This window comes from Amaranthus tricolor, chromosome 1 (assembly GCF_026212465.1).
Source record: "Amaranthus tricolor cultivar Red isolate AtriRed21 chromosome 1, ASM2621246v1, whole genome shotgun sequence".
NCBI lineage: Eukaryota > Viridiplantae > Streptophyta > Magnoliopsida > Caryophyllales > Amaranthaceae > Amaranthus > Amaranthus tricolor.
The window spans coordinates 5,786,330-5,813,814 of NC_080047.1; the positions used below are offsets into that span (position 1 = coordinate 5,786,330).

At 30.4% G+C, this 27,485-nt stretch overlaps 3 protein-coding genes across 3 annotated transcripts; all 3 read right to left on the bottom strand.

Moving 5' to 3' along the window:
- Positions 1–8: 8 nt before the first annotated feature.
- On the bottom strand, positions 9–7,351 carry LOC130824118 (uncharacterized). The gene is made up of 8 exons (XM_057689008.1): positions 5,512–7,351; positions 4,446–4,900; positions 4,257–4,333; positions 4,012–4,146; positions 1,414–1,468; positions 1,226–1,313; positions 542–640; positions 9–461 (listed from the first exon to the last, which is right to left on the bottom strand). Exons 2-8 carry the CDS (start codon positions 4,832–4,834, stop codon positions 345–347), a joined length of 960 nt encoding a protein of 319 aa, XP_057544991.1. The 5' UTR covers positions 4,835–4,900; positions 5,512–7,351; the 3' UTR covers positions 9–344.
- Positions 7,352–13,952: 6,601 nt separating this feature from the next.
- On the bottom strand, positions 13,953–17,529 carry LOC130826161 (glyoxylase I 4-like). The gene is made up of 3 exons (XM_057691727.1): positions 17,169–17,529; positions 16,904–17,009; positions 13,953–14,401 (listed from the first exon to the last, which is right to left on the bottom strand). Exons 1-3 carry the CDS (start codon positions 17,321–17,323, stop codon positions 14,144–14,146), a joined length of 519 nt encoding a protein of 172 aa, XP_057547710.1. The 5' UTR covers positions 17,324–17,529; the 3' UTR covers positions 13,953–14,143.
- Positions 17,530–19,922: 2,393 nt separating this feature from the next.
- Positions 19,923–20,466, bottom strand: LOC130818358 (uncharacterized). Its single transcript, XM_057684546.1, has 2 exons — positions 20,460–20,466; positions 19,923–20,383 (listed from the first exon to the last, which is right to left on the bottom strand). Exons 1-2 carry the CDS (start codon positions 20,464–20,466, stop codon positions 19,923–19,925), a joined length of 468 nt encoding a protein of 155 aa, XP_057540529.1.
- Positions 20,467–27,485: the final 7,019 nt, after the last annotated feature.

Consider the following 27,485-nt stretch of genomic DNA (forward strand, 5'->3'; position numbering starts at 1 on the left):
CAAAAACAAAACTGATAAATCTGCTTAATTCCATAACAAAGCCTATTGCATTACATTAAAATACAGTTTGTTTTCGAGATCCCATTGATGGGGAGAATTCAGAATTCTCCGAACTGAACTATATAGACTATATATATATACTATATGCTTATCATTCTGTTTCATTATATAACATTGAAATTTGCTGAGAAGATCTGTAACATTCTACAGAGGAAGAACGGAAAACTACAAATTAATGTCTCGAATGACAAAATCCTCATGCAACTATCTGCTATACAAGTTTGTTCGATGAGCAGTTCCACTTCACCTTCAATGAGAGTCGGTGCACCCTTTCGACGGATTCTTCATGCAGTTTGCTCACGGATAGCACTTAATGATTGATCTTGGACAAAAGTTCTTAGACAACCATTTATGATGCGAGGTGCTGAACCATCACAAAACCGTTTTGCAAGATCCACAGCCTTCATATGAAGCAAATGCTCTTTCGTAAGTATTTGTTTAAAAGTTAGGAATATGTTCCAAGTTGTTGAGAGTATAATACCTCGTTGATGACAATTTGATGTCGTGTTCCTAGAGCAGATATTTCAGACATTGCTAAATGAAGAATTGCGAACTCCAAAATTCGTCCAGTTGGGTCATTCTAATAATTAGAGCATCCAAAATGACAGAAACATCAGTTCGCAAAGCAAAATATAATTTTTTTTTCAGAACAGTGGGTCATAGAGATCCAAGACAATACAAGGAGCCCCATAAAATGTTATATACTCTATCATGCCCTATGTTACTTGGACTCAGGTATTGATTGCGGATACTGGTACATGTCCAAGTGTCGGATACGTTTAAATATTCAATTTATGCCTAAATTAGTATCTAAGTGCCATATCAATGTCCAAGCATTAGGGTTCAGACACGGGTACGTGAAGCAAAATGAAGAGTCCGAGTAACATAGACCACACCCCTTCATCCGAGAGTCATTTGATCTAGAAGAATGGATCTAACACAAACTCATACCATCTCAAGGAACCAACTCAACCAAAAGCTTAAGTTGATCGCTTTAGCACTAAGATATGTTAATATACTCTATTAGAAGAGATGTATAGGATGGTTTACACAAAAAGTAAACAAAAGGGTAGCTAAACAGGTCATACTTCAATAAAATGCTCCATTTATTAATACGAAAGTAACAGAAAAGTCATCGAAGAGAAATTTTGAGTAGATTGCAGACCTTCCAGCTTGATGGTGCTACTCTGTCAATCACTAGGACATGATTATCCCATCTATCTACTACGGCACCCAACAGTTTCATCGTGAATCTGCAATGAGTAAAAATCTTTGAGTACTTGTTTAGCATTGTAGTACGCACTAACGGCATAGTATCAATGTGCATCTATAATCTGAAGACAGAATACTTGCCTCAGTAGCAGTTTGCTATACACCAACTTCAGAGGAGCTGAAAGAACTTCTTCCTCTGTAATAAAAGAGAATGTGATCAGATACGCACAATTTTCTAACGGAAACCACCAAATCATGACAATGAGAGGGATAATAAGCAAATAAAAATTGATACATGAAATATTTGTAACACAACAATCGATGGTTGGACATGTGATGCCGAAATAGACACATAATATAGTAAAAAAACCTGAATAATATCCTAAGTTAATCTAACAAACAGTAGTAGCGCCCAGACGAGTAGAACCAGCGCTTTGAAAACCTGTGACCGAATCAGAACTGACATGAAGTAATGTTGACTAATCAAATCACTGACCAATTTTCAACTGATTCAAACGACAATTCAGCTAACTTGGAAAACTAAAAAGTGAAAATGCGACCCATTCTTCAAGCAACTCTAGTACAACCTTAACGTATAGTGATTTATTTTGTCACTTCTGAATTCTAAACTTTCATGCTAATTAACCTATATTTGACTTGAATGAATGGTAAGAGACCCACTTCGACCTAAACTGATTTTTTTTGCAATTGATTCTTTGTTATGCAGGAAGATGTGTACTACTATTTAAGATGGGTACATAAAAAGCAAAAAATTACTTCAAAATAACGTGTAACTCAACCAATGTGTACTTGATCTGTATTATGAACTAAACTAGATATGCCATGTGAATCCGAAATATAATTAGAACACATATGATCATACTTGAAGGCAGAAACTGAACCCAATCACATACGAAAACAATCAAATCAGATTTTGGTCAACTCTAAATCAGACTCGAAGTTTCACCAATCCGTAAACCAAATCGAATTGCAACTAACTCAAACCCAAATAAATAATGGAGCGCATACTTATTCATGTGCAAAATCGGCATCCCCTCACTTGAATAGTAATTCTGCTCAAACAAAATGCTAACCACTAAAATGAATCCATTTTTGTGCTACCTGTCTACAATTCCTGTGAGAATTTGGCAAAATTGATTGTTTACCAACCAACAAAGGCTGCACAACACCGAAGATTAAATAGCTTTCAAACAACATAAGTCAAGGAAACGCAACTGCCATGAATGGTGAATCTACTACTTACAACCAATCAAAACAAAAACTAGAACAGGCTTATCTGATACTTGAATATTAAATTATATGAATATTTCATACAAATAAAGGTAAGAGGAGAATCGGGTCATGTCTTAGTAGAAACAAATATTGTTTTCCCTAAGGTTTTAATCCTCATCTAGCCCTCACCTTCCCTCAGCTTACCCTGTAATCCAAACATATAAACAAATAAAGGTAAGAGTAGGAAAATGAAGAAGAGGGAAGAACACTTAAGTTGTGCAAATAAACACTTAAGGAAATGTTGTTTTACTCTCACTATAAAGAATCCTTAGAAGTTGCTGAAACCAGAACAAGAAGTGAATGTGAAAAGCAAATATTTTGCCTTTTTGTTCTGCATAATCCACATTTAGAACCCTGATATACATGTTTGAAGAGTCCAGCTTCAACCAAAGATTTTGAGATCATGTTCAATAGGCTTCAATCACCCATTCAAAGTCTCTATATCATTTTGAATAGTATTTGCCTTAAGAGCAAATTGAATAGTGAAGAGAGTACTGGAGAATAACAACTCAATGGCCGGTCAATTGAGTCTGGCTAGCTAGAAACAATATCATCTGTAGAAATTCAAGAGCACAACCAGAAAAAGCATTGAAACTGAAGTTTAAATAAACAAAGTCCAACACACAAGGACAGAGTTCCAGAGTGCCTCAATGGCTCAATAAAACAAAAATTGAATGGCTATAATTTGAAGTGTTATAATTAAAATTAATGTGTCATCTGCAGATTTCTTGGATTAGTTTGTCATGATGGATTAGAAGAAAGGGAAGTAAAAAGACTATATGCACAAGGCCAAGTTCAAAAATTAAAGGGCAGGGCTCAACACTCGAGCCATCTCTTCTATCCAGTGCAATACCCAGGTTATGGTTCATGGGTTTCATCAGGTAGTAATAATGAGAAGCATGAAAGGGGTGGTACATCCTGATCAACTCATCAGCTAAGCCTTGTCCAAACAATAAATAATACAGGAGTTTTTCTGCATGAGATTGCCTCCTGATAGAAGACAATAGAGAGATTAACTTAAACGTGCAACCATATATATTCAAGAAAATTCCTTTAGCTGAGGTAGTAATCCCAATGAAATAATCAAAAGGCTGAGGGTACTATGTAACGCTCTAATCCCCGACCAATATGTCCAGCAAAAGCGGACCGCGGACCTGAGATGGTTGGAAAGGAAAAAAACATAAACATACAAACAACATATAGAAATATTTTTCAGCACTTGAGTCGTCTTTCCAGTTTCTATCATAGTTGCGCAACACTCTAAACAAGAAAACAAAAGTTCACAAAGGTTTCCTTTTGATATAGAGCTTGTATTCCATATCCAGAACTTAGAAGTATAGCATATAGACAAATTACTAATATTGCTGAAGACTTGAAATCCTGACCTAATCCTATCATCAAATAACATTAGCTGTGACAAAACAAAAGCTAAGACATGAAACATACCAATAGCTGATTCTTCTTCAAGTTCACTAAGAAGTTGATCAGCTTCCTCAATGGTGGAGGTGGTAACAGCGGGTCCTCCAAATCTCGTGTGATCATATCGGAGTAAGGAGCTCTTGTCAAAAACGTACCCGGATTCTAAATTGCAGTAACAAATTAATTAATTATATAACACAGCTTTTCACATGCAACTCTCAAAAAACATATATTTTGTTCTACGCAAATCAATGAGAGTTTCTTGAATTTACCTTTAGGAGCATTCATTCGCTTCTCAAACAAACGAACTGGATCATGCCCATCTAAACATGAAGCATATACCATCAACCTGCGCATTTGCATTGTCAAAACAAATAAGCATCATTCTAGAAACAAGAAAAAGGATGTAAAATAGAGAATATTGTATAAAGCAAGAAACGAAAGGCTTAAAATTACTGTACAAGGCAAGCTCCCGGGCAGCTCTCGGACTGCAAAACCTTCCATTCTTGTCAATTCTGGGCAATGTATAGGTATCATCTTTACCACTCTCTGAGGTTGAGGATGTAGTTTCAATCTCCTTAAGAACGGTTGTTCCACCCTCACCGCCACCTCCAACTCCGGGTACAAGAATCTGGTTTCTAATCTGTCTTCTCAACCAAGGCTTTGAGTTGTTTGGATGCCTACAATTGCTGCTTGCACTACTTCTATTAGAACTAGAACTGAGGCAAGGAACTGAAGTTCGTCGATGAGGACACCAAGAAACTGAAAGACGGTCATGAAGACTCGACAGTAAGTTTGAGCAATTTATACTGCTACTACAATGACTCAGTACCACGGGTCTTCCCTCCATCCTCCTATACTAATTCCAGATATAGCAAGGCCAACAGTTCGCAGTTCCGTTTTTCTGCTCTTCAACCTATCACAAAATACAGATTTTTCTTCACTTTTTGTCCATACAATAGTATAAATTCTCTTATTTTTGGAAATCTTATCCATACCAAAGGTAAAATGAGACACCAACAACTATTGCCCTCTTTTCTTTGGCTAATTTTTCATATACCCACATGGTCATTTACTCAAAATAAATAAAATTTTAAACCCTAACTGTTCTTCAAGAGTATATGCATTAAATTCTATCTACATTGAGTAATCTACCAACTGGCAACTACCCAAATGGTGGATGTAGTATTTACTTCACCCCCTTATAGAACCATATGTAGTTCAAAAACAATCACCATGTACACAACAAATTAACCAAACAATTTACACTTTAGTGATTTTGCCAATCGAAAGACAACAGAATTTCTACTTTCTAGCCATTAAAATTGAGGATAGAATCAATAATTCAATTAGAAAAAATTTATACCAAAACCCTCCTCAGACTCTTGTTTTCCAAACAAACACACAAGTACAATAAGAATTTCAATAGTCAAATGAAAATAGAAGTTAAGCTAAGAAATGCATAAATAAACAGAAACATGAAAAAAGAAGAAATAGAATAAGAGAAATGAGTGGAGCGTAACTTACCAACGGTTAGTAAAGATAGAAAGGGAAGTTGGGAATGAAACTGGGTTAGCCGCTGGCGTGTGAAGGCGGAGAGTAGCAACTAGCAAGGAGTGTAACAGGCAAACAGCAAAGTGCAGAAAAAAAAGGAGACTTATCAGTTATCTTCATCACCACAACGGGCATACCCTTACCTGGGGGACAAATATCCCAAGCCCAAATCTTTAGTCAATTACGGCACTAACTAAAAAAATAATAATTTTGGGACAATTGAATGTTTGGCAAACAGCTAATAGTTGTTAGTTGTTAGTTGTTAGCTGTTAATTACATTGGTTGGTTTGACTAATTGATTTTAAATTCGCTGTTATAAACAACTTGTTCAAACAGCTTATATTTACAACAATAAGTTGTTTCAATCAAAATAAGCTGAAATTGTCTAATAAGTTATTTAACCAAACACTCCCATTTCTAGAGAATCGTCGTAAAAGACAAGTGGAGACAATTAATTTGTTCGATAAATGGTGAGAATTGAATTCTTATTACAAAGGTGAAAAAGATAAGCACCCAGCTATTAGATTGTGTTTTTGCTTTTTGTTTGTCCACCAATTTTATTGTTTAGTCAACTTTTTTCATTTTATCCAAGTTTGTCCGTCTTGATATTTGTCCGCTATAAGACTATCTCAAACTCAGTTTTCTTTGCATTTGAAATTTTGAGTTTTGTTGAACTCTTTATTATTATCGCACCACATATACATTGTCACATATCGGAGAAAGAGAAAACACTATATCATTCTGTAAACTTGAAGAATAATTCCTATTACTACGAATTTATTTTACTGGTGAATCTCGTAAGTTTGTAAGTGGATTACCACTTCTCCTTATTCAATTGTTTGGGTTGATGATCATTTCTTAAATTCAACTATTGCCAATGGCCCAAGCATGGTTACATAAACAAAACAATCATACAACATAACAAAATAGTTAGGCATGCATAGAAACACTTTCAACTCCGCTTCATCTTCCTCACGAGCTTGCTAACCTTTATCTTCGTCCATGCCTAGTTTATTAGACCTAGCTTTTGCCTGCTGACATCTGCTATCTCCTTCTTTGACTATCCAAAATAATGTCGAATATTCGATATTCGATATTCGATATCCAATCATTTAAAAAATATCCAATATTCTTATATGCGATTCTCAAAAATTTGATATTCAAATCCGTATTAGATATCCAAATTTTCAAATCCGTGTTACATTTACTGATTGATGTAAGACCTTGTATTCAACAAACTGACTTCTAATTTACGAAAAGGAGGCAAAATAAGAAAAAAAATAAAAAATACTCCTTTCTATAATTTATAATTGAAAAATTGATCCCGTGAAACTTCCAAATGATGAAAAACTTTGAGAAACTTCCGATCAACATATTTGATGACGGGTTTATGGGACAGAGCCATCTTTCGGCTCCATGAAAGACGTAAAACAGCCAATACCTTTGCTTCGGCTACGGGAAAGCTAGGCAATACTCCCATCGTCTCAAACTCTCAATTACCATGCTGATAATTATGAGGGTCATTTTTTGGGTTAGTTTTAATGTGCAATCGTCTAGGGCTCAATTTATGAACATACCCAAAATAAGTTAATCCTTATTATTAAAAATTGTTCTTTAATTATACTTTTGTACCTTATCATTATAGCAAATGTATGAGACCGTCTCGCCGTGAGATGAGCCCATACAAGTAGCCCATTAGGGAAAAACATCAAAAAAAACAATGAAGGAAAAAAAAGTAATAACATGATCTTAAATTTGTACATTTATTTGATATATATGTGATGGAAAAAGAGAAATTATATGAGGTATAGTTAAAGAAAAAAAAAACCGAAACATTACTTATACAAGGACCCCGTTTTTAGTTGTTGCCTAGGGGTCAAAAATTGTCAGAAACGGCACTAATAATTGATTAGGTATTCGTGTAGAGTCCTCTGGTACTCACTCCCTTTAACTTTGTTAATATGGAAACTATTACTTAGAGTTATTAACAATATTTGACTAGCTGAAAATATTAGTTGATAAACCAATTATTACAAAGAAGTTACTAAAAGTCAATTGATTCTACGACTCGACATTTAACTAATATTGTAATGAAATGTGAATTTAACCCAATATCAAAAATGAATTTATAATCATACATAACCAACGTAAACACAAAATCAAATTCAATTTTAAATCAATTTAAAATACTTAATAAAAACTTGATCATATGACACAAATAAATATTAATACCTCCACCCTCGGCGCTGCTTGAGAAGCATTTCTCCTTTTACGACCGACCAAAACCAAGAATAATTGAATGCTACAATTACAAATATAAGTGAGTAGTATAAAGACGCAATTGAATGAGACCCCACACCACATGCAAGTAACTTCACCCATAAAACATTCATATCTTATCAAATCCACTATATATAATGAATCCCTTTCATGCATTATTATCATGTGTTTACCCTAGCTATTTATTCATCCCTATTTATATCCTTCCATTATCACAAATTCCATAAATACAAAAATAAAATTTAAATGGAGAAAAATTACAAAATAATTAATTCTTCCTCATCAATTCAATATCCCGTTCAAAATTTTGACAGATTAGCAATTGCAAGCAACACTACAGTAAGAGATGAAAAAGAAGAAACCGAAAAGATGAAGAAGAATAACAAGGTATTAACGATTAATTCTAAGTTGGTAACAATAGATGAAGATGAAAAAGAATGTCTTCGGAGATTAGCAGAAACTACTTGTACTACTACAACCAACAAAAATGATCAGCCACTTGTGGGTTTTAATCAAAAGCTTAAACTTAAAGATGAAGATAATAATAACAAGTTGGAGAGTAAGAAATCTTTGGATATAAATGAAAGTGCTGAAAAATTTATTCAAAATTTTAAGCAACAGTTACTTCTTCAACGTCTTCAATCTATTGAAAATGTTGATAACATTATTGCAAGAGGACTCTGATCGTATGTACTGTCATACCTTTATTTTTAAAATAGTTATATTTGTCTTATAAAACTCACACGTACAAATAAATGTATTAAGTATACGTACGTGTGATGAATAAGGCCAGGATTATAAACTTTTTGCATTTTAATTTGTTTTATTTTATTTTATTATTTTTTTAATTATATTTCTGCATGTTTGTTCATGATTTTGTTGCTGTATAATAATTGGTGTTAATCAAGCTAGCATGTAGAGTTAATTCTTTTGTGTCTATGATTTATCGACTCTCTGGTCATAAAAAATAGAAAGACTGTGGAAAATAATCCGGCCATTTGACTTAATTATTTATGAATAATCTCATATATTGATTATTATTTTATAATTTTAATTTTATTATGTGTTTGTAATTATGTCTGGGAGGGGAAGGGTTCTGATTATCAAAACTACTAGATATACTCTGAGAGGAAATATATAGCAAATATTGAATTATTAGATAATAATTTAAAGGTAAAATTATACGCAACAAATAAATAAAAAGATTAAATTATTTTCGACTATCAATTTATATATTTCACTGAATTAGTTTCTTAAAAATTAGGTCTTGTAATACCGCACACTTTTTGTCAATACAAAGCAATCATCTTAAGTTGTATTACCAAATACCAATGTGCATTAATTACTGGCAACCATTGAATATATTCCTTGCTTCTTAACTTGACATCATCACACTTTTTGCCTTGCATTGGTTCTCCTGCTAGAGATTACAGATTAACGAAGATAAATCACCTTTAATTGGATAGGTAAACATCTTATAAAATAAAAATTAAAAAGTACTAATAAGAGTTTTTTTCACCAAATTAAAGTACCTATATAATTTTGAAAATCTCATATGAATTATCAATTATATCAAATCCATTTGTTTTAAAAAAAAACGATTTTATTCCAAGAGGAATAGCTTCTCATCGTACTGCTTTGGAGTCATTAGGCATATTAACTAGTCTAATCCATCTTGGTGTCCGGCCACCTCAACGTCTATACAAAGGGTTACGTATAGACAATATTGAAATGTTCTTCTACTGCTTGAGAGCTTACGGTTTCATGTTCTATTTCACTCCCCAATAGGGTTCTTTTCACCCTTCCCACATAGTATTACTTCGCTATCGGTCAACCAAATGTATCCTTGCTCATTAATTTTGTTTCTTTGCTCCTTTCTACTTGTTTCCTTGTTGAGCAATACATCCAAAATTAGCATGGATATAAGATTTGTACTATTTGTGTTAAAGATATTGGATTTATATAATTTATTAAATGTTAAAACAAGTGCCAATATTCATATGAATGACATTAACTTTAATCATATTATCAAGTATGTTTTATCATGTACATTGGAGAAGGATGATGAAGATGTGTCGAGTTGTGTTAGATTAAGGTTTGGAACGATCGATGAGGTGTTTGACGTGAAGCAAATGAGACTTCACTAAAGGTGGGAACCATGCGTTGAACGAGGCAAGGTATGGTATGAAGGCTGCTCGCTCGAGGCAACATGAAAAAGCAAGTCAAAATGCACCAGAGGAGGTGCTCGTTCAAGCACGTGTGAAATCAGCCAACATAAGCTTTTGAACTATGCGCTTGTTCGAGCACGCGCTTGTTCGAGCACTTTAGTGCCTTGAACGAGCACTTTGCCTAGGATGCTATTTTGGACTGTTTAATGCCCGGTTTAAGGCATTGAAAAGGTGTATTGTGGGGGAATTAATCTAGGAATAATGGTGGGCATTATTTCTATGGTTATTGCTAGGTTTATTGTTGATGTTTAATATGCATTAAGAGGGTGTTTCATTGCTAAGATTAATGTATGTTAATTGTAGGGTGTTAATTGTGCTTTATGGTGCATTGAAGTGTCACTCTAAGAATGATACTCACATTCCTCTAAAGGGAGTATCATTCATAGAGCAAAGTGCACCACAAACACATATTGAGAGACAGAGCTTTACTTTGATTGAAACTTGAAAGTGTTCATCATTGTTTAAGCATTTTGTGAACTTGAGAGGATTGTTCTTAAGATAATGGGAGGTTTATTATACTTGTAATTGTTGAATTCAATATAATAAACTGCATTTGAGGGGTAGGTATCTAAGATACCTCATAAACACTTGTATTTATCTTTGCATTATATTTTTCATTTGTTTTTCATTGTTGAACCTCTTTGAGGCTTTCATTTCATTAAGGAATAATAAGAAGTGTCAAATGACTTTTATTCGATGAAATCTCCCCTTCCCTCTTGGCTTTTTCTTTGATTTATAAGAAAAGGGGGGAGAAACAAAAAGAAAAGGAAATACTTGTACAAGACTTATGTAATAACTAAAAAATTACAACAAACATTTTAAAGTATATACCTACCTCTAAGGCTAATAAGACACTACTTCTTTTATACAAATTATTGCGGTCAGATCGGTGAGACGTGCCTTATAGATAGATAGCTCAATTAATACAAAGTAAAAAAAAATAAGAAATGAGCTCATATTTTAAAATCGTCTTATGAAAAGACGGTGTCTCACAAAAATATCTGTTTGAGAATCCAAATAGTACAAAATTACAAGAATTGATAGTGAAAAATGGATTTATAACTGCCAAAAAGCCCATCACTGTTGTTAGGCAGCCCAGCCCAGATGGACCACGGATACAAATGGGACAAACAAAGAAAATTTGAAATCTTTAAGTCAAAAAATTAAAAAAATAAACCAAATAATCCAACTTTCAAACTTATTCCAAAAATAAGCGTGAAATTCCCAAATATGAGGTTGCGAACAGTTCAAAAAAGACAAAATAGTTGTTCGCAGTTAGTAACTGCGAACAGCTATTTGACCTGTTTTTGTCGAGCATGCTGTTCGTAGTTACTAACTGCGAACAGGTCAAAAATGGGACAAACAAAAACACCGTCTTACCCAACTCTATGACTATCTATGCAAGTATTGTTGTACTCTTGTTGTATGAGACAGTCTCACCGAAAAACATTCCTTATATACAGATTAAAAGTCCATCTGATATATGGTACTAGGTTAATGGAGTGAAAGTAGAAAATATAAGTTTGTGGAGCGGGAAGTAAAAAATGTAGCAAGTGCCGAATGAAAAGCAGAGATGAACCCAAATTTTTAAAAATAGGATCCTAGAGTTAATTGAATTGAGAATACGTTATAACTTATAAGACAAATGTTACTTTTTTTTTTTGGAAACGAGACTAATGTTACTTGATTTTTATATTGACATTAATAAATAAGCCTAAAATTAAAGACAAATGTATAAATAAAGTAAAATAACGATAAAAATCTACTAATTATATTCAATAATAGAGTATTAGACTCTCACATAAAGATATACAAAGTTCTTAATTATGGTCATTTGGTTCTCAAGAGCTCAACTTTTATATGTTCACACTTTCTATTTTAATTAATCCCTTTAATTTTACTAAAATCTACTTTCTTTAATTTTTGAATGATTTGCCCAAACAAAAAAAATTCCTACTTTGGTGCTCATAAAAAAAAATATTCCTAAAGTGGTTTGGAGCCTCCAAACCTCAATGTGAACTAAAACAATCGTAGGAATATTTTATTTAGAGATTATTATACCTTTTTATAATGATCTAAATTTTTTATGCATCTCCCGATTGTTAAATTAGAATATCACCGCAATAAATTATTTAAAGTAGATAAATTGCAGTTGATATTTTTAACAGATTTCACTTGTTTTTATAGGGACAATGACTTTTTAATAAAGTCGATAAATAAGTGAGTTGTTTAACGTTGTCATAAATTTATTCCCCATGCAATCTTAAATAAATTTTTATCTAAATTCCCACAACCCATTTAATTAAATGATAATTTTAGTTATATATAAAGAAAAAATCTGACTTTTAATTTTTCGTTGTGATTTCGCATCTATATTATTGTATCATAATTGATTATATCTAGCACATGTAATACGACGTGTATACCAATTATTTTGTCAGTCTTATTTTTAGGTTCGAAGTGCTCAAATAAAATTAAGATAAATTGGTTTAATTGCTTTCCTATATAAAAACTATTTTAGAAAATAAATTAGTGAGCACTAGAAAATGTTTTTTTTTTCTAATTCTACTTAGGTCTATTATTTTTTTGGTTCACAATAAGGTTTGAAGACTCCAATCCAAAGTAAAATAGCTTAGTTTTCACATTAACATATATAAACACTACTTTGCGAAATAGTTTTAAGTGAATGCCAAAGCAGGATTTTTTTGTCTTTGTTAACTCCACTTAGGCAAATGATTCTTAATTTTTATCTGCAATCTTTCTTCTTAATTAGCAATCGTGATACATGTATGGGAAGAATTGAAACCACTTGACCCTATCTTCTTTCACCTTATGTTTGGATAACAATTTTAGAGAGAAAAGAAAGGAATAAAAGAGAAAGGAAAGGAAGGGAAAGAAAGGAAAGAAAAACGGAAAGAAAATAACTCTTGTTTGTATAGGAGGAAAAGTAAGGGAGATGGGAATTATCCCTTCAAATCTTTTCAACATTGAAGAGATTAAAACCTTAACAAAACATAACCATTAAATCCTTTCAATATAATTCCCTCCCCTCCTAATCCATTCCATTCTATTTTGCTATCTAAATAAGAGATTCTTTTTCCCTCTAAATCCCATCCTTTTTTTTCCTCCATATCCTTCCATCCAAACACATCATCATCATCATACCCAATGTCCCGCTTGAAGCAAGGTCTGGGTGAAAAAGGTGACGGACAGTTCATACCCGTAGTCCCTTTACAGGAAGGACTAGAGGAAAGCGGTTGATTTTACACCCAAAAATGTAAAAGTCCTGCATAAATAGGATATGGGTGACGACATTTTCACAGAACAAACGACTGCTTGAAAAAAAAAAAAAAACTACCAGTAGTCTAAAATATGAATCTAACGTCTTCAACTATTTTTATCCCTAATCAAATCCACAGAGATGCACATCTCACTTAGGTCGCTCTTTATTTACTCAACCCACGTTTTCTTAGACAATTTAATCTCTCTTTTATATAATTCTATTTTTTATTAAACTTAAATATAAAAATTTAATTTCTAATGTTTTTCATAACAACATTACTTCAATATGAAAATCAAACGGACGAAATAAAATAGTTGAATAATTAATATACAAATATAACAAATTGAATAAACGATTTGCTTCATCTTAAATGATCGAAGAACAAATACAATAATACAATAACTTAAGTTCAATTCGAGTAATTCAACAAAGCAAATGCGTAATACGTGAATAAAAATAGGTAACATAAATACTAAAGCCATCACTTAGAAAAAAAAAAAAAAAAAAAAAAAAAAGCTACACTTTTATTGGTGCGAAACGACAATAACCCTAGAGAGGAAATCGCTCCCAAGAACAAGAACACCATAAAAGCGTGTATAAGGTAAATTAATTTAAGAATTAAGAAGAAAAAAAAAACTCTAAAATAGTTTTGTGAAAAACTATATAATATACATTACACATAATTCTTACTTGGATGTAGTAATTTTAACCAAAATGGTTTCATTTTTTTTAAAGCATTCATCTTCAATCTAAAATTAGATCGAATCAACTTTAGTTTTATTAATGTGTGCACTCTTTAGCCCCAATAAAAACCCTATTGTTGAACCATAGGGGTAATGTTCTGTTGTTGTTGCTGCAAGATCTCGAAATTAACGAGGGAGCACGACCTTGCCATCTCTCCGGCAAGTGGAATCACCGGAAGGTTGTCGCAGTTGCAAATCTCGATCATGAAACCATCTGGGTCGTGGAAGAAGAGTTGATCTACGTAGATTCCACCTTCTTCAACTCTCGCTCTTACATGCTTTATTCCCATCTCTTTCAACATCTTCTCTACCGCTCCCATGCTTTCACACTACATAATTAATCGCATTACTATTAATATATATAATATATTTCAGGACTATAACTATCACTAAAAATTATTAAAAATTAACATTCAAATATATTGTAGAAAAACACAAACTTGTATTATTAAAATTAACTTATTTTACACCGTATTCATGTATGGACCTTTTATTCACATTGGTAGGCTAATAAAGTATATACTTTCATATTTACTAAACAAATATCTAAGATGGATGTATAGTGTGTACGTTGGGCCCGTGATTAATGCCATCAAAAATACATCTCAATCACATGAGTTGTTGCTGACTACTCTTTTAAAGGATATACACAAGTAATACTACTATGCATGTTTTACGACTCTATTGTCTACAAATTTCTAATACTTTTGTACATCAATTTGTATTTTCACCTGTAACGTACGTCTCTATTTGCTAATATATGTCCCAGACTCCATACTCATCAACTATTTCGTAAATGTCTTTAAAACACCCTTTTTACTTATTTTTGACTTTTTAATTTAATTAATCAAACCAAAAAATGTGATTATTAATTGAATTATCAAACTGCTAAAAGTTTTTAGACCAAAATAAAAAATTTTAGTTAACTATTTCGTAAATGTCTCACTTTTTTCTTTAATAAAAAACTAACAATCAATATATAAGTTTACCAAGCATCATCTCAAATATATATTAAAATGTCGGTTTATGCAAAAAAAAATTAAAAAAAAAATTGAAAGATCTTTACTATGTTGATCTAGTCAGTACCACCAAACAACCTGACATTTTGTAATTTGGCATTTGTATTTGCATTGAATGCCCTTATTATAATTTATTTTAAAATTTTGTACTAAATTATATGCTTGCTTCTATAATGAAACCCAAAAATCATGCTTAATATATATATATATATATATATATATATATATATAAAGCACTTAGTCATTGTATATAAATTCTTAAGCACGTGTTTTTATAATCATTTTCAGTTAATAAATGAGAATATATTTATTTTTCAGTTAATGTATGAGATTTTTTTATCTAGTGTAACAATAAATAAATAAATAATTACATCTCAGCACTTTATTATACCTTTAATCCACTCGAATAAAAGCTAGAAATATCGGAAATATTCCTCTTACTAAATTTTTTTTAAAATGAAGGCATTATTATTGAATAGATTTGATAAAAAATAGTAGCTATATACACACCAAACAAGACATACTCCTAGTATATGATAGGTTTGTGTTGTCATTGACATTTGACCATACCAACTTAGTGAGAAATGGACAGGGATGATTTAGGATACCAAACTACCTAGTACTATATATCTTTTCATATACCACATATTCTTCGCCAATTAAATAACGACTGTTTGTAATATTAATAAATCATCCTAATAAAAAAAAAATAATTTGATAGAATCTTTTAGGATTTTAATTTTTTTTATTTTAAATTAAATTTAATGATATTTATTTTGTCTTTTTATAATAAATTACAAATCACAATGATCAATTAGTAATTTCTGTCAATTATTTTCCCGTTATATTATTCATTATTTTAATAAATTATAAATAACTAAAAACTATAAATAAAATATATAAAATATATGATTAGTACATGATTTAAATAAAATTCTCATTTAACTATATTTTTTATTAATAATCTAGCGTGGCAAGTATTACAAAATTGAGGAATTATTAAAATTCTCTTCAAATCAAGATGTTAGAATATATTTTGTCATTTGTCGTGTCACTATTTACTTTTTAAAAAAAAATTGTGAACCGACCCTACAATATTGACATTGATGGATGCATGCATGCACAATTTTATCATAAATCCCTTCATTAATTTCTTTAAATCAAACTTTGTTTTAAAATACTTATAATTAATTATTATACATTGTATAGAAAAATATCAGTATAATGTAGTAGTTTAAAATAAATAGAGAAAATATTAAGTAGAAAATAATTTTAGTCAAGTATAATAGAACTCTAAATCTCAATTAAGATTAATAGGTTATGTTTAGGCTAGTGGACTAATCACATTAATAAATGAAAATTAAAACATTTTCCCTCTTTTATACGAATTCTATTAAAAGGACATACGGCAATAAGCAATTTCATACCTTGAAAGTTTTCAAAATCTTAATAAAGCAATTTTTACGTATAATCAAAGATGACGTGATCATTTTGAATTGCTTAAATTAGGTTCATTTGCACCTATCTATTCTTTCAAGTATACTTGGTATACTATGAGGATAAGTATAGAAATAAGACAATTAAGGTGACTTGACCACAAAAAGAAATATGACACATAAGCTGAATAGGAGGGAATATTTAAAATTGATTTGATGATCGAAATTTTTCGGATCTTTTAACCAAATTTATTTTTACGTGACTTAAAAAATACATTTATCGGCTAACCTAAAAATTCAAATAAACACCTACGGAAAAAAATAAAAAAATTTAAAAACAAATGTAGAGTAGTATATTTATAGTAAGAGTAATTACCTGAAAAGAAATGTGATTATCCTTAGGGTTTATTTCTGTTTTTTTCGGCAATTGCTCTGGATCAGCCGCCTGTAATAAGTGTATCCCAATGCCATATCCAAACAGCCTACATTTCACCAAATTAAAATCAGAAAATTAAAACCAATTATTATCAAAATACCCAAACAGCCCAAGAATTAAAAAGATCAAAATAATAATTTTCCCAAACACCCATTTATTTTAAATTAATTTCTGTAAAATTCGAAATTAGGGTTTATAAAATTACCATGCTCCATCAAAATCAAAAGAACCGGGTCTTCTAATTGGGAGAAACCCAAGAACATCTTGATAAAAACTAATAGATTCTTCAACTGATCGACAAAGAAGAGAAATATGGTTGAGAGATTTTAGGTGAAGTGGGTTTCCTTGAATTTCCTTCATTTTTTGGGGGAATTTCTTTGGAAAATACAATAAAAGGGCGCTTTTGTTTAAATTTATAAATTGGTTAAAATAATTATAGTAATTTGATAAAAAAAACAGAGGAATGTGGAAATTAAACAGAGGATTTAATTGAAATGAAACAGAGGAATGAAAGAAAGAAGGATAAGCAGTTTGCTTTGATATGAAAATGAAAATGGCGTGTAAAAAGGGTGAGGTTTGGGAAGGAATATATAGAAGAGATTAGAAAGAAAACAAGCCACGTGGAAGTATATATGTACAAAAATCACACGTAGGTTCCACGTTGCTTATTGTCATGCACAGCTCATTTCTACTGAATCTTGAATTATTGCGCTTTACCAAATATATTTCTTTTGTTTTTTAATCTATCATATGCAATTAGGGGTTTTGCTTGCATATTAATACTATTATTTTTATGTTTCTTTTTTATGGTAATTTTATTGAGATAAATAAATGATTTTTAAGGCTATAATTAGTGGTTGTGAATATTTCTAGACTTAACTAAATGAAAAGTTTTATCTATTTTTATTGTACAAGCATATATGATGTATGTACTATTGTTAAGTTGGTCGTATTAATTAAGTTGTTATTTGAAAATCAGATCTTGTTTCAGGTGGAATTTTAGGATAGAATTTCACAATATAATTTAGTGTTTTGATTGACTTAATTTCTATAGAATCGAGTTATACTTTTTTATTATAAGGTAGGCTAGAATAGGGTAGATTAGATGAAAATTAAACCTAAGACTTTTTTTAGGAAATAGTATTTAATCTCCAACTGAAATAAGATTTTATTCTCAAGTCAAATATTTTAGATAGTGAAAAATGAATATATAGCATTATATGAGAAAAACTTGTTATTACATGATTACAACTCTATCTAGAAAGGTCAAAGCAATATAAATATACCCCAGATCCTGATCATAATTTTTCTATAAGTGAAATACATTAAATATGATGATGACATAAGCAATACAAATATTAAGGAAGCTCTTTAGCTTTTTTGTTTGATATTGTTGATACAAATATAAGATAGAAACTGGTGAGATGCTTGCAACAGAAATCGAACGTAACACATGCTAATTCCAAGTCAAGGACACTTATTTCCACTTTGTGATTTTGAAGGTAACAAATTTAAATTTTGTTTTTAAGTGTTAATTTAGGAGTTTAATTCTCATAAATTATTTACAAAAAATTATTAAGCCGTGACAATTCGTCACATAATTTTCACCATGGCCCACTCGTGTGGACACGGGAGACCCGTGGGCTTGAGCCTACAAATCCACAAGTCAAGAGCGTTGACTTGCACCTACACTTGGTGAGATTCATTATTTCTCAAAACCATATGGTAGTAGGAAGATTAGCTCAACCACTATATATGCAAGTCAACAACCCACTATTTTATCAATGTGGGATTTTGTCTCACATGTGAAGTATTTCCAACAAAAATTTATTTTACATCTGTAATTATTGTACCCTAAAATTAAAAAACATTGATATTATATTGACAAATATAATTATAATTATAATTATAAAACCACATACTATTCCAATTGGTATGAAGCTAATTTAAAATATATGTAAAAAAAATTTGAAATTGAAGGAAAATAAAAATTGCTTAATTGCGGCCGGTATTTGGATGATAAAATTAATGGGAGTTTCCATGTAATTTCGTAGTTTAACAAAATATAAAATAAACGTTATGTTTATGACTTTTCCTTAATCGTAAGTGAAAGACAATGCGGTTGATGAGACTGAGACAGTAGAGGCGGCGGTTCGCAACTGTGAAAATTGATTCACGGGCCGAACTAACATGCTCTGTCTCACTTACTAATTACAGTACTCATGTCTTTGATTAATATCTTTCACCTGGGAGTATATGCATAAATATTCCATTTCAATTATCTTACTCCAATTATTTAATTTTTAAAACAGTAGAATCAGTTGAAATTAATAATTGTTAATTTAGTTTAGTTGATTGATTGTATTTTGAGTGTCTTTTTTATGATTTGTAATTTAAACAATAGAAAATAATTTTGAGAAAAGAAAAAAAGAGAAATTGACTTTAATATTTGTAAATGCTAATCAACAAAATGAAACTAAATATCCGATTTTACCTAAATTGGATTTGGATTACGATTTACATTATCTGAAATATCAAATTTCTGATTTTTCAAATCTAGATTGATGCGACATCAGATTTTGAACTCCCTTAGCTATATTTGTATAGCTAAATTTTTAAAATTTTTTTAATTGTGTAAAGAAAAATAAAATAAAATGAGATTCTATACGTATTTTCATCATATTAATTTTTTAATAATATTTTTTTTGGATTAAGAAAAAAATTTCATTAAATCTGAACAAAACAGTACATAGTACTCTAATCATGAGAACAATCTTCCTTTTTTTACATCAGCATGAAAGAGGGGCACTCCTTCTAGGAAGGGTTTCCCAACTTCCACCCTTCATGTGTATAAGGGGACCAGAGCTCCAAGAAAACAAAAGCAGGCAGAGTAATTAGCTCTACATTATATTCTATTTACTTATAGTCCAAAAGATTCATAATCCAAGGGCGTTGTATATTAACGCTTTTGATTAGAATATGCAAAACTCTGTTCTTTACTGATAGTAATCCTACTTACCATGGGGACTTTGAAATTCCAAATCGAGTCATTCCGAGCACACCAAATTTCATAGGTAAGACTGCATAGAGCAATAGTAGCAATCTTCCTCTTAGCTGTAGGACACTTCCACTTTCGAGATGCAAAATCAGCAAGGAAATCACTAGGAATCCTGATACCCAACCATGTCAAAATGTCTCGAAGACATTGAAAGCTATAGTTACAAGCAAAAAACATATGAGAATGAGATTCTGAAATCAAACCACATACAGGATATGCGTCAGTAGGGATGAGCCCTAATGCAGCTAGCTTGTCTCTAGACTTCAATCTCTCATTCACCGCGAACCATAATATGAATCGAGCTTTGGGAATGGAACTTCGATTCCATACAAACCCCGTCCAGTCAACTGGTTGCCCAACCCCTAAGAGCTCATAATAGACTTCTTTAATAGAGTATTAAGAGCTATAATGCACCCATTGACCCGGCCTATCTTTAACCTTGCATATCTTCTTAAAAGCCCAGCTTGAGGTTATGAGAGCGTTAAAGACCCTTCAATTTTTTAATTATATTTACTTATAACTATTTAATTATAATATTATTAAAATAATATAATAAAATGCGTGAAAATTAAAAGTGTGACTAATAAAAGAATAGATTATAGTATGTTCTCTTAACTCTAATAATTTTATTATTTAGAAAAGAGAAATTTAAATAGTATTTTGACAAATATAAAAAAAAAAAATATATCTGAGATTTTGTAATAGTTTCTCCGTTCCATAATACTTGCTATCTATTTATAGTGATATTTTTCCACACAACATGTCACAATCAGTAGTAAGTATTATAAAACGGTGTATAACTATTAGTCTTAATAATACACTGAAGACCAAATGCTTGGTTACGTATCTGAGTGGTATAACTCACGTAGCATGCACCGTCTACTCGGAAGCGTGATTATGGTCTCTTTATTTAGTGACAGGTGTTGGATAATTGTTGTTTGTATTGAAGATTTTTCCAGACTCTTCTTGTCACATTTACAGTTACTCTTTTTCAATTTGGTTGCGTCCAACGTGAAATTTCTCCCTCACTTTTGTTTTTTTTTTGTGTTTTCAATGTTCAGTGTGTCCATCTAAGGTTCACCGTATTCGTCTAGTCCGATACTAATATTTTAAATTCAATTAATAATTGTGACTTGTGAGTTCATAATAATATGTTGCATATGTTTTATATTCTTCTTGAGAATGTTTTTGGATAAGAAGTTTAAATGTAATACATATTTTAAATTTCTTTGTACTTGCATTAAGTATTTTACTCAAATTGAGGAATGGATTTCATCAAACGTAACCTTTCTTATTGGACTTGTCTGTTTGATATTAGAGGGCGGTAATGGTAATAAAATTAAATAATAAAAAATTTGGTTGTTTGGATGCCTTCAATGGTAATGGATGGTAATAAAATAAGGTAATGAAATTATCAAAAAAGACCATTTTTATTACCATCAAATAACCTGGTATTAGGCTGTAATGGTAATGAAGTATTACTGTGGTAATAAAATAAGGTAATGTTGTTTCGAGCTGAAGAAAAAAAATAATGAAAAAAAAGGTAATGTATGTAATTATCCAAAAAAATATTATTATTAAAAAAAGAATTATTAGATAGAATAATTTAGATACAATAATGCTTTTAGATACAAATATACAATAATGAAACTAAGAGTCATTACCATTTTTTATTACTAACAACCAAATGCAGTCAATGGAATATTATCTTCCATTACCATTCTTTAGTCATGCACACCAAACAAAAGAATCTTCATTACCAATTCTCATATCCATTCCTTCATTACTATTGTCATTACAACATTTCATTCCCATTACTTCATTAACATCAACCAAATGGGTCGTTATAGTTATGAATCAACAAAATTTTTTTATCAACGAGTAATTTTAATTTAGACCCAAACCTATTCAATTTGAATAGATTCAGGGGACGTTTGGTTCGCATAAGGGAATCGGAATGGAATGAGGAAAGGGAATGAAGGAGAAAGGAATGGATTCCCCTAATTTAGCCTAGTCGTTTGGTTGTGTTCAGGAAACGGAATGAACTGCTCAATGATTTCCTTTGTGACTGTTTGGTTCAAGTTAAGGAATCAAGCAACAAAACTCAATTACAGAGATTACAAAGCACCTTATTCTAAACATGGAATTGCTCCATGAAGCTGCCCAGAACATCAAGCAATATACCCATAACAAAATGGCAGCAAGATACTCCATCAACAACCCTCACATTATACTCCATCAAGAACATCAAGAACATCAATAACAAAATGGAAATATACCCACAAAATTACCCGACACTTACTAAATCCATAAACTACCCAACAGTCAAGCAATATACCCACAAAATTACCCTTTCTTTGAAGCAACAAGAAATGGCAGCAACAATCAAATAGCAGCAGCAAGAAAATAAGCAACAAGAAATTGGCTAATCGAAATGAACAAACAAGAATTTGATAATTAAGGAAAGCAAAGCAGTGGGTTTACCTTCGAATTGAAGCAGTCAAATTGAATGAACAAACAAAGTAGTCCAATTGAATCGTGGGTTTGAGATGAAGATGAAGCAGCACTCGTAGGAACTCGAACAAAGCAGTCCAATGGAGAATAATGAATGAAATGGCCACTGAAGTCGAACGATGGCGACAGTATTAGAAGAGAAAAGAGATTGAGATGGCCATTGAAGTCGAATGAAATCAGCAATAGTAGAAGAATAACTTACATTTGACAATGGCGGCAGGAAAGTCGAGATTGAGGAGAAGAAAGCTACGAACTAATGGCTGCCGGCCGTCATGAGGAAGAGAGGAAAACTTGAGGGAGGAGGCGAACGGCTGTGTGTAGGGTTTGAGAGGAGAGGGTAATGCAGGGGGAATGGAATGGAAAAGGTACGAGGGGTTGGGGAATGAGGAAGCCCTAATTATAGGTAATCCCAAAACTAAAAATGGGAAAAGGGTATGATTGTGAGTGGCAAACAAACAACAACAAAGGGAATCGGGTCTACCCATTCCCTTTCCCTTTGTTTATTAACCCCAACCAAACGCCCCCTCAAATAGTACAATGGGGATTTAAAAACTTCGAATTTAAATCTATATTATTTTTATCTAATCTAAACTTAAAGTAAAATAATATTGAATACGCCTCAAACAATAATAATATAGAAATATGATATTCTACTTTATTTTTGTTACATTTTAGGATCTAATGACACAAAAAATAGAGTCAATAAATCCAATATATGTGGTATAAGAACAAGATGACTTAATTATAAAATAAAACAAATTGAAATAAAAAACACTAATATTTCTCATAGATTGTCTTATCAAATGTCAAGATTCTTTCATGATTGAAGTCCACTTAGAGCACTCTCATATTATAAAATATTAGTCAATAACAATTATTTCTAAATTACTATAAAAAAATAAGAATAAAAATAATAAAATAATCAACAATCAAAGTAAAAAAAAATAAAAACAAAATTATAAAAATGATGAACCTATGACATAGTGCCACATACTAGTGATTAACGTAAATCACTATTAAAGCTCCTCTCAGATTACTCACCAATGTGCCTACACTTTCTCCCTCAATTAATTATATTTTATGTTGAAAATATTGGAATAAGAAAATGGAAAACAAAAATGTTTAATCACCACTTTATAAACTACTTTATGAAGAATTAAAAAAAATTAAGTATTTAAAATATAAATAAAAAAAAGACACTCCTAGTATTTAAAATATAATAAAATAGGTGTCTAATTATGAGGAATAAAATTTCGTGATCATTAGGATATATATATATATATATATATATATATATATATATATATATATATATATATATATATATATATATATATATATATATATATATATATATATATATATATATATATATATATATATATATATATAAACTTAAGAAATCTAATTAAAAAAAAAATAAAGTTATTTTGACGAGTGTGAAGCTTCTATTTGTTTTGGGTGGTGGGCTCATTGCACACTTCCTCCAAAAATTTCCTCTCATTAAATTTTTTTCGAAACACTTTCAAGATTTGTTATCTTACTTACTAGTCGGATACAACAATCCACAATAAATTTTCCATGCATGAAAATTTTTCACGAAGTAATTTTAAATAGTACTCCTTTTCTTTTGAATTTATTCCTACATAAATAATAAAAAATTCTTATATATATTTAATTTCTATAATGTAAATTTAAAGATAGTAGGAGTATTACACAAAACAAATTACTCATATTTGAAGAAGCACTAACATTATTATATTGATGTAAAAATGAGATGTTCCTAGCTAGTAATACTGCCCAACTCTAAATAGAAACCTATTACTTGATATTTTATCCACTTTATAATATTTAATATATTTTTATTTTTTATTTGTTTTAATAAGACATAAAATAGGAACAAAAATATATGTTTTATTTACCTTATTTTTTATTCCTATTTTGTATCTTATTAGTTATTATTTAAATAAAACGATAATATTTTTCTATTAATTAATTTTTTTTTAATATTTATGTCAAATTAAAATTATACAATTATAACAGACCTAGGATTATTACAATTTAGACTTTACAGCCTAAAAGGTGAGTAAGTAGAAAAAGTTGATCATATTAATTTCAAGAAATTGGGCAGTGGCAGATGGAGTCCTAACTAATTACCATTCTCACTAATTTAATCTCATTTATATATTTCAAGTTTTTAACTCTCTTTAATTATAACAATTTATGATTTCTCTTCATTTGTTACTGATATTTACATTTTCCTTAAAAAATTTTTACTTTCACTTTGTTTCTAACCGAACAGAAGGAATATCTCCGATATCTTTAGTTTTAGTATTAAAATCAAATAAAGCTAAATGACTAAATTTGAAGAATAAATTTAATATTAATTAATAATTTTACGAATTATAAATATATAAACTCTTTACTTTTCAAGATCGTCTCATCAAAAAACAGTCTCCACCAAATCAAAAAATGCGATGTTGTATATTTGTAAGCATATTGGTTCGGCCGTGTTCAAATATCTATTTTCTCGCACGTGGTCAACTCACTGAGCCGCGTCGGTGCTAGCTTGTGTACGTTCATCGAGCCAAGGATGACCACTTTTATTAGGTGAGGCGTCTAGCCAATTCGGTTGCTTTTATGAAATATAAAATATATTCTCATAAAAATATATACTTGTACTAATATTTAGAAAAGTGCACGTTTCTTTTTTTCAAGTTTAAGTCATTTGGTAATTGATTATTTGTATGTATATGTTTGGTTTTTAAAAGGACATTTTATCAAAAATAAATCAATATACTTTTGTTATATTCGCAGAAAATAAATTTAATTATTGTTTATTTTAAATAATTTATACTTATCGGTAAAATGCTGAAAATAAACTTAATTTTTATTTATTTCTAATTGCTTAACTTACAAAGAAGCTTTGAAGTAAAAATAATAAATGAATTTATTTTTAGAAATAAACATGATAGGTGGATTTATTTAAAAATAAAGAATCACAAATTCTTATATGAGACAGTCTCATAGTGAGACATGTCTCATATTTGGATTAAATAGCACAACAATAAAAATTGTTAACTTATTGGCTTCTTGTTTTGAGGCCGTCTCACCGTGAGAGATCTCATACAAGACAGACTGATAAAGAATATGTAGCTTTATCTTTAGCAAATCAAATAAAAATTGGTTTATTATTGATAATTTCTCCTAATCATTTTCTGATAGTTTCTTTCTTTTTACCTCTTTATGTTCTATGTAGTTCTTTTAATTTACTTTCTTTTTATTTTTGTTAATTATTGACTTAAACTTTATTTTTTTTCTAATAGTCCAATAACTAGTTCAACTTTGTTTTGTTTTTTGCAAGTAACTTCTCTCGTGTTATTTTGGTGTTACTCACTCTCATTTTGTAGGGCTCTCTTTACTTGAAAATTCAATTGTTTGCGCACTTTTCTTCTATCCTCTTCTCGAGGGGTACAGATATAACATATCTGCTACTTCTTTCTCTCCGATCCCTGTCTTTGTGTGAAATATTAAATTGATAACCATGACCATAACCATTTTTTGGGAATTGATTTCCTATAAACTAAACAAGAAACACCGGATGTTGAACATTGCCAACTCTAATCATCTTTTAGAAGAATTAATTAATTAATTAGAAGTTGGTGATTATTGATAAAAGATGATGTAGAAATTAAAATAATTGATACTCCTTCTTGGTAAGTAGACATTGCTAGTTAATTAATGTAATATTATAATTTATAATAATATTATAATCAGTACATATTCATACATGGCTACAAATCAGCAGTTTGATAGAGATGCCTTGTTTGGACATCATAATTGAAAATAATTAAGCATATAATAAAGATGAAAATGGCTATAACAGATCATTACATTACATTACATTAATATAAAATTATTATATATTATATATACAAAAGGGGCCTACCGCCTACATATACATATACACTTATATTAAAATTTAAAAAGATTACCATTATTAGGTTATTATTAGGTAGTGATTAATGTTGTATTATCACTAATTTGGAATACGTAGTGACTATAATATATAATTAATAAGTTGATAATTGATGACAGCTTATTAAATTAATTATTAGAGATTAATTATTTAAATTATAACTAGGTCAGTATATGCCACTTACCTAAACATCAACTTGATTACCTTACATCAAGAATACCAAGTCCAGTTAATCTATTTAATTATTGGATTCAATTTACCAGTGTATCGATTTTAAAATCTGAGAGTTTGGAATCTTGTTATCAATTCGATAATAAAAAGATATAAGAGGTAATTACGGATATTAGTTATGCTAATACAGTCAATAGTATCAAACTTATTTCTATTTTAAAGCCACACCAGATTTAAAAACTCCCTCAGAGGAGGCTTTATCAAGTTTCAAGCAGTGATGTGATAGAGGGAAGACTTCAGTGTAAATCTTCTGATCGTGACTTTTTCTATATAGAATTTTGGTTGATTAAAATTGTTATGTATTTGATTGATTATTATTTTGTTGTTGATGTCGTATTTGTCAATGAATTATTTGGTTCCTTTCAAAAAAACGTGCAACTTATACGATGAGTCAACTAGCTGATTTAGAGGGAGACGAGAATTTTAGTTGTTTCCTAGTACTGAGGTGATTCTTGATTTTTGTGCATATGGAAGATGTCCAGTTATATAGGACCTTATAAATCAAGAAATGTTAAATATTAGCTTAAGTTAATTTACAGTTTACAGTTTACACAATCTTAGACTTAGTTAAATTATTAATTTTTAAGCACTAAAATCATAAAAAATATTCTTAAAAAATAAATAGAACCTTCAAAATTAGTATATGTTTTTACCCTATCATACGTAATAGGTCGGTGATTTAAAATTCTAGTTCTGCATTTATTTCTAAATTAAAAAAAATTAGGTCACTTTTAACAAAA